Genomic DNA, 20,000 nt, shown 5'->3' on the forward strand with positions numbered 1-20,000 from the left:
TATCATCTCTGACTGCAGAACAAAAGGTATATCTGATATTACTGTATTTCTAGGAATGGTTTGACTGCAATATTTGGGTTCACAAGGAATGTAGGATTAGGCCCTAAGAGTATTAACTAATAGATACATTAGAGAGGCTTGATTCAAAGGCCATTGAAGTCCATGGGAGTCTTTCCATTGACTTAATTGGGCCTTGGATCAGGCCCTAACAGAGCAGTGGATTTTGTTTTTTAAAGATAGGACCCAGTGGAGTTTTCATTATCACGAGGATTATAATTAAAGTACAGTTTGGGGACTAAACTATAATTTCCTTGCCTTTGTTTTGTCGTATATATGTGGTACTATATTTAAAACTACTTAGTAGCAATGACAGTGAATTAATTTTTCTCAGTTATATTATATGCTTCTAAGGTCATAGCAATTGTGCTGAAATATGTAAGAGGAGTAAATACAAATATACAAAAAATACTGGTTATTACAAATATGAGGCATTTTAAGTAGCCTCTGCCCAAGGGCTTGGCAATGGGAGGTGGCTTATTTCACTTCTTGGGCCCCAGTGCTGCAATCTGTTCTGCATGGGTGGACCCCTTTGACTATGGGAGGCCCTATTGACTTCATTGGGGCTCTGTACTAGCCTGGAGTCCACATGCAGAGAAGAGTTGAAGAATTGGAGGCATAAAGGTTCAGAAACCATAAGAGAAGTTAAACACCACCAAATTTAGTATTAAAAGAACCCGTCATGATTTTTAAGCCAGTTTGAGGATTGTGTGGACCCTTGAATGGTTTGAACACTTGGAGTTGGCAGTATTATACACCGGTACAAATCTTGTACAGACTGGCAGTGACCAAAAGCAATTCACATCTAGTGGCTGTTTTTGCACAATCTATTCACACACAGTGCATTGCCAGACAGACAGGGATCTGTACCAGCTCTGGCATCCTTGCAGGCAGTCTCAATGTAGAGGCTAATCTGTTGCATAATGGAAATGATTCCTTTAGGTCAAGGATGTGGCACATTGAAAGAGCAGTGTGGGAAAGCTTTTATTTCTTCTACCAGTGATATGCCTGGGTGTGGGTAAAGAATGCATGTCAATTTTGTGCCATCAAACTGCCATCTTACATGAAAACAAAAAAAAAAAAAAATTATAATTAATTGTTTTGGTCACAAATTCTAATCCTCTTTTCAGGCAAAATTCCCGAGTAATGAATTCATGATTGAGTCTATAAATTGCCATCAATAGTTTAAAACTCAACTAAATCTTCTAAGAGATGTAACAGAGCCTTACTTATGTTGCATCCAGTGTTTAGGAAGCTGTGTCAATCCCAGGATATTAGAGCAACAAGGTGAGGCAATATCTTTTATTGGATCAACTTTTGTTGGTGCAGGAGACAAATTGCTGAGTTTACAAACAGCTTTTCTTCAGGTCTAGGAAACTGCGCCAAAGCTTGTCTCTCTCACCAACAAAAGTTGGTTCAATAAAATATATTACCCCGTCCCCCTCGTCTCCCTTGTTTATCCTTGTAACTTTACCAAGACAAATGAAGTTAAGCCATCAATGAATTTGACCCATTATGTTCTTATGGCCACCCTATCAAACCTCCTATTACTTTGTAACATGAATTTTCAGTACAATGGAAAAACATGGTAAAATTATTTCTACTTGTTGAACTTTCCTTAGGCAACTCCTCGAGTCCGCATCCTATCTAGTGGCCGATATCTGCAGATCAATAATGCTGACCTAGGTGATACAGCAAGCTATACCTGTGTGGCAAGTAACATAGCAGGAAAAACTACCAGAGAGTTTGTGCTGACTGTAAATGGTAAAGAATATGGATTAATTCTTAACTATTATAATCTTTGCACAGTATGTCTGAAAGTTGGAAAAGGTGGAATATATTTACTGGACTCCTCACAACTAATAAGTAGAAGTACAGTAATTTTATTAATATATCAATCCAAAAAATTCTTTAAAGAATGTTTTAAGATAGCCCAGGAAACTTTCATTCTGCCCCCATGTGCGTTTGTGTTATAAAAGTCACATTAGGGCCCATATCCACAAAGGTATTCCACTGAAATTAGTGGCAGTTAGGAGCCTAATGTCATTGTAGGTCTAGGGTGAGGTGCTTTGCAGAGATGAGGCATTTGGTTTCCACTGAGCAGGGTGATGTCTGAATTGCTTCTATAGCATATTTTTCTGGTTGATGCATGAGACAAAATGAATGAACAGTTCTGAAGAGAGGCTAAGCATAGGACCTTCCTGGCCACGCATAAATTTTCCATTAAGATTGTTAACAAGGCCCAGGGTGGGTTTTTCTTTTATTAAGACAGGGCCATACTACTACAAGACACTGCAGTGTGCAAAGGCACAGATATTAATTTTGAGGTACAGCTACTGGGAGAGGGCTAAGCCCTAATTTCAATCTCTCATGCCAGAGTCAAAATCCTATATTCAGTTCAAACGAACAGTTTGCATGTAATAAAGCATAGTCTGGGACAGATAGTCTCATTGTCCTATTTGATTTCTTGATTTTTAAAAGGTATCAAAGAATTTTAGAAATGTGGGGCTGGAAGGGATCTCAAGAGGTCATCTTGTCCATTCCCCTGTGCTGAGACCATGCCATGTGCCAACTCTAACAATGTAAGATCATTAGTAGGTGGCACAGAAATCTATCATCTTTTTAATTTGTAAAAGATAAGAAGTTTTTCTTTAATTTTCCATTACAGCATAGCAGCTTTCATATATTGTAGCAGATTTAAAGAAGCTTGTTGGTACACTCATGGGGGCACAATTCCATGGTCATGGCAGACATTTCCATGGGTCTAATTTAAAACAGTTCAGAATACAGCTTTCTCTCTCTAATATCATGTGGAATTCTTTCTTATACAGTTGCTCCCACAATCAAAGATGGTCCTCAAACAGTTGTTGTGAATATAAATAAGTCTGTTGTTCTGGAGTGTGTTGCAGAAGGAGTGCCAACCCCAAGAATTACATGGAGAAAGGATGGGGCTATTTTTGCTGGAAACAATGCCAGGTAGCATCTAATAGTCAGAATAACATTGTGTAGAAACTTTTTAACAATGTATTTGTAATATAAGACTTGGAGTGAAATCTCTTGGGAATTTATTTGCATTAGTTTTACACTCACAAACTCAGTATTAATGTTAGTATTCATTCATTCAGTGTGTATTCATTCATCACTTGGATTTTCTCGTTTAAATGAGTGATAATAAAAATCTCCTCTTTCATAACATCTACAAAGCTGATGTATTTCCATTTGAAAGTCATTGTAGGAGTCAGTTTTCATAATTACTGTGTAAGGGACTAGCAGAAGTGCAGAAAGACAGACTCAAGGCAGAATGAGTGTAATATGTTCAAAAAGGAAAATTTTATATGGCCAAATTAAGGTGCTACACATTTTGCCTACCCCTGTGCCCCCTGTGTTCTTCTGTTTCTCTTTTCTCACAACACTTAGCCACAGTTCCTGCCATGAAAAATTAAATTAATGCCTATAACTTTGTTTTAGATATTCAGTGTTAGAGGATGGGTCCCTGTACATTCACACAGCACACATTACCGACACTGGACGATATTTGTGTATGGCAACCAATGCAGCCGGTACTGAACGCAAGCGAATTGATCTACAAGTCCAGGGTAAATATTTCTTTTTCAGATAAACACAAATGTTCTACAAAAACTGGACACACTGGATTTCTTGATTGTTGCTGAATCTTGAAATCTATATTAGTAATGGACTGGAACTGTAGAAAAGCAACTCAGAGCCTGCTTTTCAAGTACTCAGGCTTTGGGCTATTTGGATCTGGGACACTGGTTCAGGCCATTAAGAGAAAAGGGTCAATGAAAGTCGGATCCAAGCACAGAATATGGATGTCCCCAAAATGCAGGATTATTCACATCTGGAATTTTGTTTAACGCTTCTCTCTAGTTTTTTTTTTTTTTTGTAAGCCTTTAGAAATTCTGTTTGTTATGAACACTGCCTAAATGTTTGTGAACAGAAAAAACAGTTGTTCTTTGTTAACTGGTGTGTGTACATCAACAGGATATACACAGAACTGAGAGACATTCCTGAGTGCATTTTTTGGCAGATTTATAAATGTCAAATGATCCGTGCTACAGAAAAGGATCATTTCAAATAGTTCAACTTGAAAAAATATACATTCTCTTAAAATTACCTGGGCTTCATATGTTCTTTAGTTCCTCCATCTATCGCTCCTGGACCCACCAATTTTACAGTTACTGTAAATGTCCAAACCACCCTGCCCTGTGACACCACTGGAATCCCCAGGCCAGCAATAAGCTGGAAGAAGAATGGGCATCTCCTTAATGTTGATCAGAATCAGAATACGTACAGGTGAGAAATGCTCTAATCTTTGTTGAGGGCTAAATTCATCTCTGGTGCAAATCTATTCAGAGATTGGTTCGGCCTATTTTAATTTAATTTAAAATTTGCTTTTAAATAAATAGACAAACTTCATTGCATGACTGCTAGTAGAAGTACTGAACTGGTTTACTGGTGAACTGGTTTAAATAAAACATTGCCTGCCACCTGATGTACACATGTTTAGTAATAAAGTTCAATTCTTTCCCTTGTATTTTAACAATGTGTGTCTATTTGCATTTGACTTAATGTATTTTACTCACCTCTGAGATCCACTGAAGAGGTCAAAATAATGTACAATATACTCTTTTCATGGTATTTATGTTCCTGGTTGGTGGAAACACTGAGAAAACCAGGGAGAGAAAGCTCAGACTTTCCATTTGTATATAGGCCCTGTAGACCCTGGAAACATTTAGATTTTGCCAGAGTGAGGCACTAACGTTTGCTAAGAGCAGACTGTTGCAGCTCAGAACAGCAATAATTAGTTCTCAGTTTGCAGCTGTTTGGCCAGATGGGCCACAGTGATGCACAAAGAATGGCCAAAGGTGAGAAAAATTCCTGAGGATCCTCTGGAACTGTATGGGGTTTGCTCCCCACATGAAAGAGTGGTGGTTTCCTCCTTCAAACCCTGTGGATTTATTACTGTGGAACCCCAGTGTCTCATATCTCTACCCTCCACCAAAGCCAGACTGCAAGGGATACTCTCTGGCCAGGGCTGACCTATAAGAAAGGGATGGTGGGGGAAACACTTTGCTTTCTTTTGGCCCTGACCCCACCAAACATTGTCTTCCTATAGTGGCCCAGATTCCACTCCCACAGAGAGCTCTTAACGGGATACTGGGAATGGGATTGGGGCCCCAGAGTTGACTCCCATTCCATGCCAGAACAGTGAGATCCCCATGTTAAGAGCTCCATCTCTGTGTGCTCTTGTTTTACTGTATAGGTGGGAAATCTTTCCTGACACTTATAGTGCTCAGCTTACACTCTGAAATGTGAGAATTGACTTCTTACCTAACTTCCATTAAATGTTTACAATTGCTATTTGCAAGTAATTAATGTTACCATTAATGTTACTGTAGTAACATTGTAACTCTGTACCATTGTCTTCTGTTGTGAAATCCCAGACTTGTTTGCATGTCTTTAATTATATAATCTTCTGGTGGCTAGTCTCAGAGTCTTATATAAACCTTAAACAAGTCTATAACTAACAGATTGCCTTTGAGTTCATATTTACAGGTCTGCGCTTTTAGAACAGAAGATCCTGTGTTCAGTCAAGTCTTTAGTCCATGCATCTTCAGTATGAATACTAAATATATAAAATAGTGCAGCCATTTTTAAAATTCAGCAACAATATTAAAATCTGATCTCTTGTGGCAATTAATTCAATGGACTGACAACGTGCTGAATGAAGAGATGTTTCAATATCTCCTAATTTCTCTATTTCAGACTTTTGTCTTCAGGTTCCCTACTAATCATTTCTCCCACTGTGGATGACACTGCAGTCTATGTGTGCACTGTGTCAAATGATGCAGGAGAGGATCAAAGAACAATTGATTTCATTGTACAAGGTAAAGCACACATTGTAAATGCACATGTATTATGATACCATAAATGTCTTCAGGACAATCCTTTATTTAAATGAGAACTGTAATTTTGATGCTTACTCTATTGAGCTTTTACTCTTGTTAAGAGGACATTGCTATATACAAACCTCTATATGACATGAGAATGGTTGATAATCCTGACACTGTTCTCCTTGCTTTAGTGCCCCCATCCATAGCAGATGAAGCTACAGATCTTCTGGTAACAAAACTGTCTCCAGCAGTAATTTCCTGCACTGCTTCAGGTGTTCCTTTCCCCTCAATTCACTGGACCAAAAATGGGATACGACTCCTTCCCAGAGGAGATAGCTACAGGATTCTGTCTTCAGGTATTATGCATATTTGAGTAGATGCAGAAAATGCTAGAAGAAGGTGCATTACTATATTCATTGTAAATATTTTGGAATAAAAATCTAGGGTTCTTAAACGGTATTATGGTTTCTCTGTTTTCTTTGAACATAAGATAGTGTAATATACTACAATACTGTATAATGAATTCTCTTTTTTTCTAGGAACGATTGAAATAACTGCGGCACAGTTAGACCATGCAGGAAGGTATACCTGTGTGGCCCGGAATGCTGCTGGCACTGCACACAGACATGTTACTCTTCATGTTCAGGGTGAGGTGGGAACTTGAATAGGAACATGTTTTATAAACAGCTTTAGTTCGTTTTGAAAAGAAAATGTTAGAATAATAATACAGAATAATGGCGGGACCACATTGTGCCAGTCTTATTCATGTTCAGTAGTATCTTACTCATGTGAGTAGTTTCATAGATACACTGGCTACTCGGGGAGTAAGATACCATTCAACATAAGCAAGCATGTGAAAATTTGGCCTTGTATAAATATATTTGTATCTGGTGGAAGCTACAAAGCGTGGGCTCTTTTAATTTAGATTGATTCAGCACTCGGAATACAATGTAGAAATCAATCATGCATTGATGAAGGCATGCACTAAATGATCTGATAGCTTTTTCCAACTCTGATGCCTAGGATATTATGATTTGGCCACAGGTATGACCTGCTTTGATTTTTTCTGTTAGGGCTTTTTCTGCTTTGTTGTTTTGCTTAATTAGAATAGATTCATTAGGTGAACTAAATATGTAGGGCTAAATTCTTTAATCCATATGCTGAGTAGTTCCATATTATGCAAGAGTAGTCCTACTGGGCTCATCAAAAGGATAATAGAATCCAGCCCTCAATAGTTAAATGTTCTTAGCCTGTCACATTGTACAATTTGTCTTCATTTTATTTTCCAGCCATTAAAATATTACAACTTCTTCAATGTACACTATGTGTATTCCACACGTAAGTATGCAAGTGTACCTGGACCTGAGTCTGGAATTTTTTTATACAAGCAGTATCCGTTCACCCACGCATGCGCCCTAGCTCCGCTTGAGTGCCAAACTGAGGGCATAAAAGGGTCGACGCCTATCCAGTTCCTTCTTAACACTACCTGATATGAGTCAGAATCTTGGGTGTTCTCAGCTCCTTTCTACTGCATCATTGCTCTAAAGATATTGTATATTTAGTTTTTAGTGTTTTTGTAGTTTTTATAGTGTAGCCTAACATAGGTTTTCCCCCTTCTGTTCCCCACACGGAATTCCCACCCCCAAGAAGTATGGGATTGTGCCCAGTGTCCTGGGGTGCAAAAACTGTGTTTCCTGCCTTCTCCTTTTCTGTGACTGACAAACGTCAATTCTGCCTCTATTGCCTGGGTGAGGCTGCCAAGTGCAGCATCTGATGCCAAGTGCAGCATCTCTGCCAAGTGCAGCATCTGATGCTCCTTTTCCCCCAGAATTCATGAGGGTTGGGAACTGAGACTTAGAAAATATATGATGGAGAAGGAATGGGATCCCAATCAGTTCTGGACTGAGGACATCCCCTTGTATATCAGTCTCAGCAAGCAGGCAGCACCCTCCAAGCATGAGCTTGGAGACGGAGGCTAAGACTGCTAAACCTAAGGAGGAAGCTTCACATGAGAGTGAGGGGCACTCTCATAGACGCAGGGATGAGTCATCTTTCTCTAAAACTGCCCTGAAGAGAGAGGATCCCTCCCTGACCATGTCAAAATTGGAAGAGCCAGTACACATGGGCACTGAGGACTTAGGCCTGAGTATATCTTCTCAGTAGGAGAAGGAAGTGCACAAGGGTATAGCTCGGACGGTTCCGACATTGGCTCTGATGGTGAAGACTCAGGAAAAACAGCTCCTGGTGCTCCCATCCACTTCCAGAGCCAATGCAGTATAGTAACGCCTCACTTAAAGTCATCCCGGTTAACGTTGTTTCATTGTTATAGGGAACATGCTCATTTAAAGTTGTATAATGCTCACATCTAAGGTTTTTTGACAGCTACCTGCTTTGTCCACTGCATGCAGAAAGAGCAGCCCATTGGAGCTAGCTGGTGGGACTTGGAACCAGGATGGACCGTCAGCCCCTCTATCAGCTCCCCGCTCCCCTAAGTTCCCTGTGTGGCAGCCGCCCAGCAGGCTATCAATTGCCAGGAAGTTCAGCTGTCCCTCCCTGAACTGCTGTGTGCTGCTCCCAAGGCTGTCTCTAGCTATTCTGGGGCCTTACTCAGGGGAAGCAGTGGGGGGGTGGGAGGGCTGGATTGGCTTGGGGGTAGGGGGAACCACCGCCCAGCACTCACCGGCAGCGCAACTGGGGCTGGGTTGCTGCACTTCCCACTGCCAGTGAGTGCAGGCCCAGCCCTGCTGCAGAGCTCAGGGGAGTAGGGTGGGGCTGGGGCAGAAAGAGGCAGGGCAGATTGGGACGGGGGCTGGAGCAGCACACAGTTGCACAGGGCACCAGGAAATGTGGTGCCCCAAATTTCCTGGTGCCTTACGCAGCTGTGTACTTTGCATGTGGGTAAGGATGGCCCTGGCTGCTCCTACCCTCTGCCTTGGAGCTGCTCCTGGGAGCCTCCTGCTTGCTGTGCAAGGGGAAGGGAGAAAGAGGGGTGCTAATGTCAGGGTGTCCCCCTCCCCTCTGCTTCTGGCCCCCATTCCTTTACCCCATCGGGCCATCTCCACAGAGCAGGGTGCAGGGGGACATGACAGGGCTCAGAACAGAGGGAGCTTGCTGGCAGCAGCTGCTGTCTCAACTTGCTGATCTACTAAAAAAGGCAATGTACTTAGAGTCGGGTCAGTATACTTAAAGGGGCAATACACATCTGTCTCTCTCTCTCTCTCTCTCTCTCTCTCTCTCTCACACACACACACACACACACACACACACACACACACACACACACACACACACACACACACACACACACACACAGAGCTGTCTCCCCTCCCTCCATTCATGCTACCTTGTAGAGTGTGAGGCTACATTAACAACCATGTGTTAACCCTTGAGGGCTCAGTTGAGTGCTAGTTCATCATTTAGCAATAAGGCATTCCCTGGGAAATACCTTTCCACACTTTGATTTCACCACCTCAGCCAAGCTTCACAATGATCATTGCTATGTACAGTATTACATTGTTTAAAACTTTATACTCTGTGTGTGTGTGTGTGTGTGTGTGTGTGTGTGTGTATAATATATATATATGTATGTATAAATATAAAATACAGTCTTTTGTCTGGCGAAAAAAAATTCCCTGGAACCTAACCCCCCATTTACATCAATTCTTATGGGGAAATTCGGTTCACTTAACATTATTTCGCTTAAAGTAGCATTTTTCAGGAACATAATTACAATGTTAAGTAAGGAGTTACTGTACTCATAGTGACACAGCCCCAGAGGGAGCCAGGTGTCATGGTGACCAAGAAAGCTCCAGCTCCACCAATGGACTCTCCTTTTAGCCCAGAGCAGTCTGAGGCCTCAGTCACCCCGGAGGACATCATTTTTATTCCCTGTCTGCATTAACCTCTCTGTTGGGACAGGCTTTATTCCAGGACATTATATCAGAGGAAGAAACTACCCTGAGGATGCAGAGTCATTCTCCTATCTCACCTGCCAGCCTCTAGGCGCAACCTTTGGTACCATAGGTTCTACCAGTAGTCCAGGATCTGGCTTTGTCTTTGGATGAGTCAGAGGCACTACAGGAGTCTGTGTGGTACCAGACAGAAGTCCTCAAAGATTAGACTTCCAGCCTCCAACCAGACACAATTCATGAAGGGATAGGTTGTACCTTATGCTATGGGGTCCTCCGGTGCCAGTTGATCTATCTGTTGGCAATATTGAGGGGCTGTGGGCTCCCTACCCTAGACTCCCAGGATCAGCTCATAAGCCCTCTTTGCCATCACCACCCACAACCATCCCCATCGGAGTATTTGGAGGAGGAAGATGAGCTGGATTTGCTGGTTCAGGGAGCAATCTTCTTGTCTTCACCAGATGAGGTGGTTACTCCATTTCCACTGGAAGACTTTAAACAATAGCAAGAGCTTGTGCCCAGGGGGTCATCAGAGCTACAGATTCACCTTGAGGAAGTCCAGGATCCTCAGCACAGATTACTGGACATGCTGCAGCCTGTAAAGTGGCCCTCCCCATCAACAAGGCCATTATGGATCCAGCAAAGGAAGTTTGGCACACTCCTGCTTCTATTCCTCCCACCCGTAAGAGGGCTGAGAAGCGTTAATTTGTTCCGCCCAAGGGGTGAGAGTTTTTGTTCTTTAAGTGATTGCACATGTCCATTCCACTGTAGGTGTGTGTGCACACCTCGTGCACAATTATCATAAATTTTTCCTAAGCACTACCTGTTGGGGCAGCATGAGCACTCTCTGATGAGTCACACTATTCCACGCAGACGTAAAGTGTTGCACTGCCCCCTTCTGTTCCTTCCTATCACCAGTGACGGTTGTTTGTTGGACCTGCGATGCTTGTTTTTTTTCATATCCTTTCGTGCATATAGTACCTTGTAGTGTTAGTTTAGCATTGTATAACAGTTCTGTAAATAATTAGTTATAGATGTGTTTTACAACACTGTCTTTTTAGTGTGGGGTTACCGGTGCCCAACTGGGCACCAAGATCAGTACTGGACTCATGCCCTATTGTATGCCTTACCTCCTACTCCTCTCCTGCCCAAAGTGATATCCAAAGTCAAACAAGATTCTGCTCACCTTAATCTGATAGCCCCTGTCAACACTGTTTTTTTACCCTAATAGCACTATTGGTCAGACTTCCACCGTTTTTATGAAAGAGGTGAATCTTATCTCCCAGGACAACAGCCACTTTCTTCATCCCAACCTTCAGGCTCTCTACCTGACTGTGTGGATGCTTCATAGTTGAAGTTTTCTTTAAGGGGGTACAGGAAGTCCTACTTTGACTAGGTCTACTTACTCTGCTAAATGGAAGAGATTCTCTGTCTGGTCCACATCGAGAGGCATTCCTCTATCTCAAACTCTGATTAGCCATATCTTGGATTATCGTTTGTTTCTAAAGCAACAGGGATTGGCTCTTAGTTCCATTAGAGTTCATCTGGCAGCTATGGATAACTGGTCTTTTTTTTTTTTTTCAAACCCTGTGTCCTGCAGATTTCTAAATGATTTGCTTAGATCAGTGGCTCTCCTACTTTTTTACTGGCAACCCCTTTCATATCACAAGCCTCTGAGCATGACCCTCCTAATAAATTAAACACCCTTTTAAATATATTTAGCACCATTATAAATGTGGGAGGCAAGCAGAGTTTGGGGTGGAGGTTGACAGCTCGTGACCCCTCATGTAATGACTTTGTGACCCCCTGAGGGATCCTGATCCCCAGTTTGAGAAACCCTGGCTTAGATTATACCCACAGAACCATAATTTAGTTCTGCAGTGGAACTTAAATTTAGTACTAGCAAAAGTTGATGGGCCCCCAGAAACCATGCCAGATTCAGACAAGTTGTTCTTCAATCTTTGTTCAAGTAGACTCCAAGCCCCCTTGTTCAAACTGTTTGTGAGTCATCTACAATGGAATGGACATGTGGAATCCCTAGAAGAAAAATAAATGGTTACTTACCTTTCTGTAACTATTGTTCTCAGTCTGCGATAGCTGAACATGATAATCTGAAAACTAAAATTCCACATGAGCTCCTTTGTGTCAATAATTCCCTCTTTATACAAGGGTACATGGTTCATGGCTCTCGACATGAAAGATCCATACTTTCACAAAAACATTCACCCAACCCACAAGAGGTTTCTCAGGTTCCTCTTTTGGCCAAGACCATTACCAATTCAGAGTCATCTCCTTGGACTGGCCACAGCACTCAGGGTCTTTACAAAGGTTTTTTTTTTAGTGGTGGCAGTTTGGATGAGAAGATTTACAGTCTTCCCATACCTTGATGACTGGCTTCTGATAGGCAACTGCCAAGAAGAATCATAGGTTTGGAAGGGACCTCAGGAGGTCATCTAGTCCAACCCCCTGCTCAAAGCAGGACCAATCCTCAGACAGATTTTTTTTTGCTCCAGTCACCTAAAATGACCCCCTCAAGGACTGAGGTCACAACCCTGGGTTTAGCAAGCTAATGCTCAAACCACTGAGCTATCCTTAGCCTTCTCTTGGTAATTGTGTCAACCATGAAAAATCCATGTTGACCCCCGTGAGGTATATGAACTTCATAGAGGCAATGCTGGATATGACCACAGCAAGAGCATACCTACCTCTTGAGAGGTTTCAGGCCATGAGCACTCTCAGACAACAAGTACCTGTCATACTCAGGATGTCTTTCTCTCCATGTGTCCTCACGCAAACATATGACACCACTTACCAGGCTTCATCTTCATTGCTTACAAGCCTGGCTTCTCCATGTACTCACCAGAGAAGGGCAACATAAACAACAGGGTGTCAGTTCCATCCAAGGTGTTGGACTCTCTTGTCTGGTGAACAAAACCAGAAAAGTTTTGAGTGGGGATCCCTTTCCTCACACCAACTCCTGAGGCATCCATCATTACCAATTCCTCCCTCTTGGGTGGGTAACCATATGATCTTCACTCATCCTGTCACAGCTAGATTTCTGAAGAGGCTTCTCAGATCCTTTCCACCATTGGTGAAGTTCACATCTTAGTGGGACCTCAATTTTGTTCTATCATATCTTACTAAACCTTCCTTTGAGCCTCTAGCAACATGCTCTATGGCTGATCTGTCCATGAAGGTGACCTTTCTAACAGCTATAACATTAACCTAAGTCAGTGAGCTTGCGGGGGAGAGTGGAAAGGAGAGGGCGGCACATGGTGGACCTGCCATATACTACCTTCTTTGAAGAAAAGGTCTCATTATGTCATCTTCTCAGATTAATCCCTAAAGTAGTTTCCAAGTTTCATGTGAGTCAGGACATCCATTCACTAGCATTTTTCCCAAAACTCATGCCTCAGAGGAAGAGAGAAGGATGCATATGGACATTCAGAGGGCTTTGGCTTTTTATCTACAAAGAACAAAGGACATTAGAAAGACAATGAAACTATTTGTTTCCACAGTGGAGCAATCAACGGGGTCAAGCTATAATGGCACAGAGACTTTCTAAGTGGATGTCAGGTTATATTATCCTTTCTTATCAACTAGCTTTTATTCCCCCCGCCCACCCACCCTACACCCCCGGAAGGGATGAGGGCTTATTCCACAAGAGGGCAGGATGCTTCGGTTACAGCTCTGAGAAATGTACCCTTACTGGAGATATGTAAGATAGCTTCTTGGAGCTCTTGGCAAACTTGCACAAGACATTACACTTTGGTCCAATTGTCCACCGCAGAAACAGCGATGGGGGCAGCAGTAATAAGGTCAGGTGTCACTTCTGTGTCCTCGCACACACCTGTTTGACTATTGCTTGTTAATCTCCCATGTGTGGAATACACATAGGGACCATCACTCAAAGAAGAAATGGAAATTACTTACTGTAACTGAACGTTCTTCAAGATGTGTGGTCCCTATCTGGATTCCACTGTCCATTCCACTGTCCATTCTCTGCTGCCGATTGTTTGGACTATGGTAAGAATGGGAGACTGGAGAGGCATCAGCCCACACCATGCCTTATGCCTTTGGTTTGGAGATGAGGAAAGCTATGGCACAAGTGCAGGCCAAAGGACAATACTTTTTAAAAAAAAACCAAAAAAACACCGGTGCACGTGCATACCCATATGTGGAATACAGATACGGACCACACATCTTGAAGAACCTCCAGTTACTGGTAAATAACTTCCATTTCTAATCAACTGCCTCTTTCTGTGCCATTCCAATTCATAGAGCTACCAGCTATTCAGGTGCAGCCAGGAACACTAGATGTTATCCTGAACAACCCCATTCTTTTACCATGTGAAGCAACAGGTACACCTCTTCCCATAATAACGTGGCAGAAGGAGGGCATCAATGTAAACACAACAGGTATCTTAGCTTTATGATGCTAATAATTCTGCTGTAGCATTTAAACTCATGTTCTCATTCTTTAAATATTTTGGTCTAATTACCTTATTTATAAAAATGTTTTTCTACCTTTCTTATGCATGTTTTAGGCAATAGTTATACAGTTCTCCCCAGTGGTAGTTTACAGATTGCAAAAACAACTGTTGAGGATGCTGGCACTTACATGTGTGTGGCTCAGAATCCAGCTGGTACTGCCGTAGGGAAGATTAAGCTAAAAGTTCAAGGTAAGTCATCACCATAACTCCAGTTTTATACACAAGAAAGCTGTGCATATTCGTGGTTAGTGAGACCACTGCTCTGAGCAATGTATATGGACCAAATTAATTCCTAGATGACCGGCTGCGGAAGGCACTGGGATTTATTTCCATTTTCACTTACAGCAAAATTAGATCCTACTGTAGGTTTTAAGATTTTTCTTCTATAATTTGGACTTATTACTTAGTAAACGTTTAAGATTGTAAAATTAGTTCCTGCAAACAAATAATTGAACTAGTCAATTCCCTGCAGCGGCCAGCAAACATTTCTTCTCTACCTTCAGAGACAGCAGTACACCTCAAAAAGAAAAACAAGATTGGTTTTTATCTCACATGGAGAGCAATGGAAACAAAAAATATAGCAGGGATATGAATTGTCATTACTGTGTGACTTTGCAGTGCAATAAGAGGGCTTTAACAGATTCTCTCTCATGTGCTTCACAATGGATTCATACCTCCATGACAATCCCACTGGAGCTGCTACCAATAAAGAATACATATGTAAGGTGTGCTGGTAATGGTCCACAATTCACCATTAAGTACAGCCCCTATTAACTTCATGACCTTAACCATTACAGGTATTGCTAAGAGGTATCAGTCGTGATGCGGTTGTTCTTGGCCCCTGCCCAGAAGGACGTAGCTCTGCACCTTCCTTCCCACCAGGGCAGGGCACGTAGTGTGCTACCAATAGAATGTCATCTATTTGCTTTATCTTGCACTTGGATTTGGATGCTGTTTTGCAACTGTAGCTGATAGATGCAATTATTTAGCAAGAAGAGTAAACTATGTTTTTTAAATTATTCTGGATAGGAAATAAAGCATGTGTGTGTATCTGTGTATGTGTGTTTAAGTTCATACATTTCCTAACAATGTGTTTTACTTCTTCATTCTCTTTCAGTTCCTCCAGTTATCAAACCTCATTCTAAGAAATACATAGTTGCTGTGGATAAATCTGCCACTCTGCAGTGTGAAGTGGAAGGCAACCCAGTGCCTGAGATCACATGGCACAAAGAAGGACAGCAGGTTACAGAGTCTTTCAGGCAGCGAATTCTCAGCACTGGGGCTTTGCAAATTGCATTTGTACAGCCTGGTGACACTGGACATTACACATGCATGGCTGCAAACGTGGCAGGATCAAGCAGTTCTAGCATGGAACTCATTGTGCACCGTAAGTACGACTAGAAAGGAATGACATAGGCTGTCCCATTATCGTAACAGAAGTCTCTTGCACTGATGTGTTAGAGGCCAAAGTTGTAGTGAGAGACTTCAGGATAGTTACACCAGCTAGCATAAAACTCCTGCTTTATGACATAAGCAAACCAGTAACTGGCTGGCTTTAGGAAGAACCAGCCCCTGTGGGTAAGTCTCTACATAATTTTCTGTTGTGTAGGTTCCACACCTTTCTCTGGAGCTTTGGATACTGATCACTTTTGGAGACATGATTAGATGACCCACTGGTCGGGTCTGATGTGTCATTTCTGATGTTTCTACACCAGTATCTGGCTGAATGGAAGGCTGAAAACTATAGACAGTAATTAATTCCTTTTTAAATCTCCCCATAGTTCCGCCTAAAATCCGTAGTTCAGAGGTGCAGCACACAGTCATTGAGAATTCCCAGGCTGTTCTGTCATGTGTGGCTGATGGTATCCCAACACCAACAATAAACTGGAAGAAAGACAATATACCTTTAACAGACACAGTAGGCAAATACAGGGCTATGCAGAATGGAGATCTCATTTTGGAGAATACTGTTGTAAGTATTATGAATTTGAATCTCCTCATTATATATTGTGTATTCTTTCACATGAAAATTGAGCAGCATGAAAGGTTTAATTTGTCTGGAATGAATTAACAGAAAGATTGTGTGGAGTTTATAAATCTTTTGTCAAAAGAAAGTCACCGCAGGTCAGGGTTGAGGCACAGTATAGGCTTACTTGTGAAAACATGCTCTGAAACTACCCAATTGCTCCTATTCTGTGGATAAATAGAGGACCACTGGTTCCAAGAGTGCTGATCATGGGAAATAAATTCACAACATTTTTAGAACATAACTGCATAGAATACACATTGTTAAAACAGTCCAGTGCTCTCTTAAATTAAGTATACTGAAGGATTTCACGGATCATAGTAGTTTTATTGTGTAGAAGGTCAGCACCCTCCTCGCTAGTGTTTTGCATGTTATTTTTACAGCCTAAGAAATGTATAGCATGATGAAATGTCAGCCCATTGTAAAGCCTCTAATGAGCAGAGGGTGCTGAATGCCTCCAGTGAGGTGCTGTACGCTTTCAGCTCTCCCTAGAGTCAATGGAAGGTATGGGCAAGCAGTATGTCACAAGAAGTGCCCAATACCATTCAGATCTGGCCCTAAAATGTATTAAATAGTAGAAATATTTCTGCAAAGCTTGCAATGGAAAGCTCTTGGATTTGGCCATTTGGGCATTTTCACCAAGGAGCCTGCATGTCAGCTAACATCTGGAAATTCCAAATCAGTATATTCACATCCCCTTTCTTGCCCAATATCTTTTTCTTCTTTTCCACATCATATATCTTTGTCTTAGAAGGAGTCACACTAGTTCCAAGAATACTGTCCTTATTAAGAGAAAATGTCTGTTGATGGCAGGGGAGCTTTGCCAACATAAAGATTGTGGGGTCCAGCTTAATGTTACGAAGTGCCACTTTTAAGGCTGATTTTGTCCACTCTACTTGCCATTCCTGAAATTATTACTAAGCTCAACTGCTAGTCGCATTTACCTTTTCCCTCTTAGCTCTTTGGATTCTCTTCTGTGTAGTATGAACTCTTTATTGTACCTTCAATTGGAAGGACAGTAAGATGGACAGCTCCATTATTTATGATACCAAGCTGTTCTGTGCATGGCTTCCAGCCAGTTTTAAGGTTGGCATAGGAAGTCAGCCTATTTCACTTACTTGTCCTTGCCATAGCTGTGATGTGTTAGTCTCAGGTAATCTGCTGGGTTTGCGACACTCAGGTTTCTGTGTCATTCAATCAAGTTAGGCTGATGAGACTGATTCATCGTAGCTTCCAATATATTACTAGCGAGTTGCCAAAATTTAAAATTCAGTCAGATGAACATTCGAACTAAACTCAAGCTCCAAATTGTTTGGGATCCCCCCCCCATCATTACAATTGATGATGTTCGAGTGCCAATGCCTCCCCCTGTTTTTTACCTCTTCTTTCAGCCTGACGATTCTGGTAGTTATACCTGTGTTGCCAGCAATGCTGTTGGTGAAGATATACACACTGTCAGTCTGATGGTCCATGTGCTCCCAGCTTTCACTGAGCTGCCTGGAGACATAGCTTTGAATAAAGGAGAACAACTCAGATTAACTTGTAAAGCAATTGGGACTCCAATACCCAAAATAACTTGGACTTTTAACAACAATATTGTCTCTGGTGAGTGATATCAGTACTTAATTGTCAGTCTGACACAGATTCTTTCCCCCTCCAGAAGTGGTGTTAGTGTGCAGTGATGTCAGTTTGTGATTACAGTATAAAGTTCATAGAGGAAAAACATAGTATGGCCTGGGTAACAAACTGTCTAGACCAGTGTTTCCCAAACTTGGGATGCCGCTTGTGCAGGGAAAGCCGCTGGTGGGCCAGGCTGGTTTATTTACCTGCCGCGTCCACAGGTCTGGCCGATCACGGCTCTCACTGGCCACGCTTTGCTGCTCTAGGCCAACGGGAGCTGCTGGAAGCTGTGCAGGCCAAGGGATGTGCTGGCCACTGCTTCCAGCAGCCCCCATTGGCTTGGAGCAGTGAACCGCGGCCAGTGGGAGCCGCGATCTGCCGGACCTGCAGACGCAGCAGGTAAACAAACAAGCCCGGCTTGTCAGGGGCTTTCCCTACACAAGCAGTGTTCCAAGTTTAGAAAACACTGGTCTAGACAGTTTGTTACCCAGGCCATACTATGTTTTTCCTCTTATGAACTGGAAATATCTGGAACTTGTTAGCGTAGAATACCAAAACTACAATTAACATTAAATTGCCTCTGTTTCTGGACTCTGGAAAAGGGCTTTAGGAACCCTGTCTCCTTGCTGTGTCAAGCTGCATGTCCCGTATTAAAATGTACACATTGAGTATAATAAATATTCCAGCATCTAAGCACAAAAGATGACTTCCACAGGCACCTGTCTGAGTAAAACTTCACTGATGGTGGAATGCAAAACATGAATGGACTGAAAGGAGAAGCAGGGCAAATTCATTCACAATAGAGTGACCAGTCAAGGAACACTGTTTGACTAATTTGTTCAACCCTCTAAAACATAAACGCAGACAGAGAAAGGCATAAAAAGGTCTGTAATCAAAGGTGTCTCAGAAATTAGTCCAACACAATGGTAAGTTCTTTTTTAGAAGCGTGCCATTGAGCCATGCTGCTAAGCAGCCTTGTAAATCTAAACCTATTCCTGCAAAATATCTATCACTTGTTGATATTTTCCAGAGCTACTTCAATGTTTTTAAGACATTTTCTCCCCACAGCAAAACTTGACAATGCTAATGGACACAGTGAACTAGTTATTGAAAGAGTATCTAAAGACGACTCTGGTACCTATGTGTGTACAGCAGAAAACACAGTTGGCTCTATAAAGGCTATTGGATTTGTGTATGTCAAAGGTACGTGTAAATAACTGCAATATCAAGCACAATCAATGACAATTTCACACAGCCTCATTTTTAGTTGTATCCAATAGCACTGCTATGGTTGATTGGGAAAGCGGTAACAAGTTGAACTTCAGATCTTATGAAAACAAAGAATGGCGGATTCCTATCAGTAGTTTCATTTCGAATCTCTTGCTTTCGCTTTGCTTTTTATCATTTTCAGAGCCTCCGGTCTTCCAAGGGGATTATTATTCTAGCTGGATTGAGCCCTTGGGTGGTAATGCTATATTGAACTGTGAGGTCAGAGGAGATCCACCTCCAACAATCCAATGGAGCAAAAAAGGAGTTGGCATTCAGATTAGTAACAGGATCCGACAACTCAGCAATGGTTCTCTTGCCATCTATGGCACTGTTGTGAGTCACTAGTCATTAAAATGTGTTTGTATGCTACATTTAATTTTTGTAAGTAAATACATTTATCCAAAAGGGTGTGTATTTTAACTGAATATAAATTTGCCTTTATTAAAAAAATATTCTGTAGTTACTCTACATTTTATAAAGATGTAATTTTTTTAGTGCAGTCTAAAATATCCTGCTCAAATTACTGCGACCTCACTAACAAAGGAAGGGAATGTTGTATCTATTCTGTCTGTCTCCTATAAACTTGCAGAGCTGCATTTTCAGTAGGACTTAACAAAGCCTCAAAACTTGGGCATACAAAATCTGGTAATGAAATCCTGGCTCTGTTGAAGTAAGTGGGAGTTTTGACATTGGCTATAATGGTACCAGGATT

The 20,000-nt window shown here is 41.8% G+C and overlaps 1 protein-coding gene across 1 annotated transcript in view; it reads left to right on the plus strand.

Annotated features, from left to right (window-relative positions):
• The window catches only part of HMCN1 (hemicentin 1), a 316,507-nt gene that overhangs the window by 259,350 nt on the left and 37,157 nt on the right, over nucleotides 1-20,000 (plus strand). Inside the window, exons 72-85 of the mRNA XM_050961493.1 lie at nucleotides 1,680-1,821; nucleotides 2,889-3,033; nucleotides 3,526-3,653; nucleotides 4,215-4,371; nucleotides 5,845-5,966; nucleotides 6,164-6,328; nucleotides 6,512-6,619; nucleotides 14,162-14,299; nucleotides 14,428-14,562; nucleotides 15,491-15,760; nucleotides 16,155-16,345; nucleotides 17,791-18,004; nucleotides 19,088-19,222; nucleotides 19,431-19,621. Coding sequence (XP_050817450.1) covers nucleotides 1,680-1,821; nucleotides 2,889-3,033; nucleotides 3,526-3,653; nucleotides 4,215-4,371; nucleotides 5,845-5,966; nucleotides 6,164-6,328; nucleotides 6,512-6,619; nucleotides 14,162-14,299; nucleotides 14,428-14,562; nucleotides 15,491-15,760; nucleotides 16,155-16,345; nucleotides 17,791-18,004; nucleotides 19,088-19,222; nucleotides 19,431-19,621 — 2,241 coding nt within the window. The remainder of the gene's footprint in view (nucleotides 1-1,679; nucleotides 1,822-2,888; nucleotides 3,034-3,525; nucleotides 3,654-4,214; nucleotides 4,372-5,844; nucleotides 5,967-6,163; nucleotides 6,329-6,511; nucleotides 6,620-14,161; nucleotides 14,300-14,427; nucleotides 14,563-15,490; nucleotides 15,761-16,154; nucleotides 16,346-17,790; nucleotides 18,005-19,087; nucleotides 19,223-19,430; nucleotides 19,622-20,000) is intronic.

Source organism: Gopherus flavomarginatus, chromosome 7, assembly GCF_025201925.1.
Source record: "Gopherus flavomarginatus isolate rGopFla2 chromosome 7, rGopFla2.mat.asm, whole genome shotgun sequence".
In the NCBI taxonomy this organism is placed as follows: Eukaryota; Metazoa; Chordata; order Testudines; family Testudinidae; genus Gopherus; species Gopherus flavomarginatus.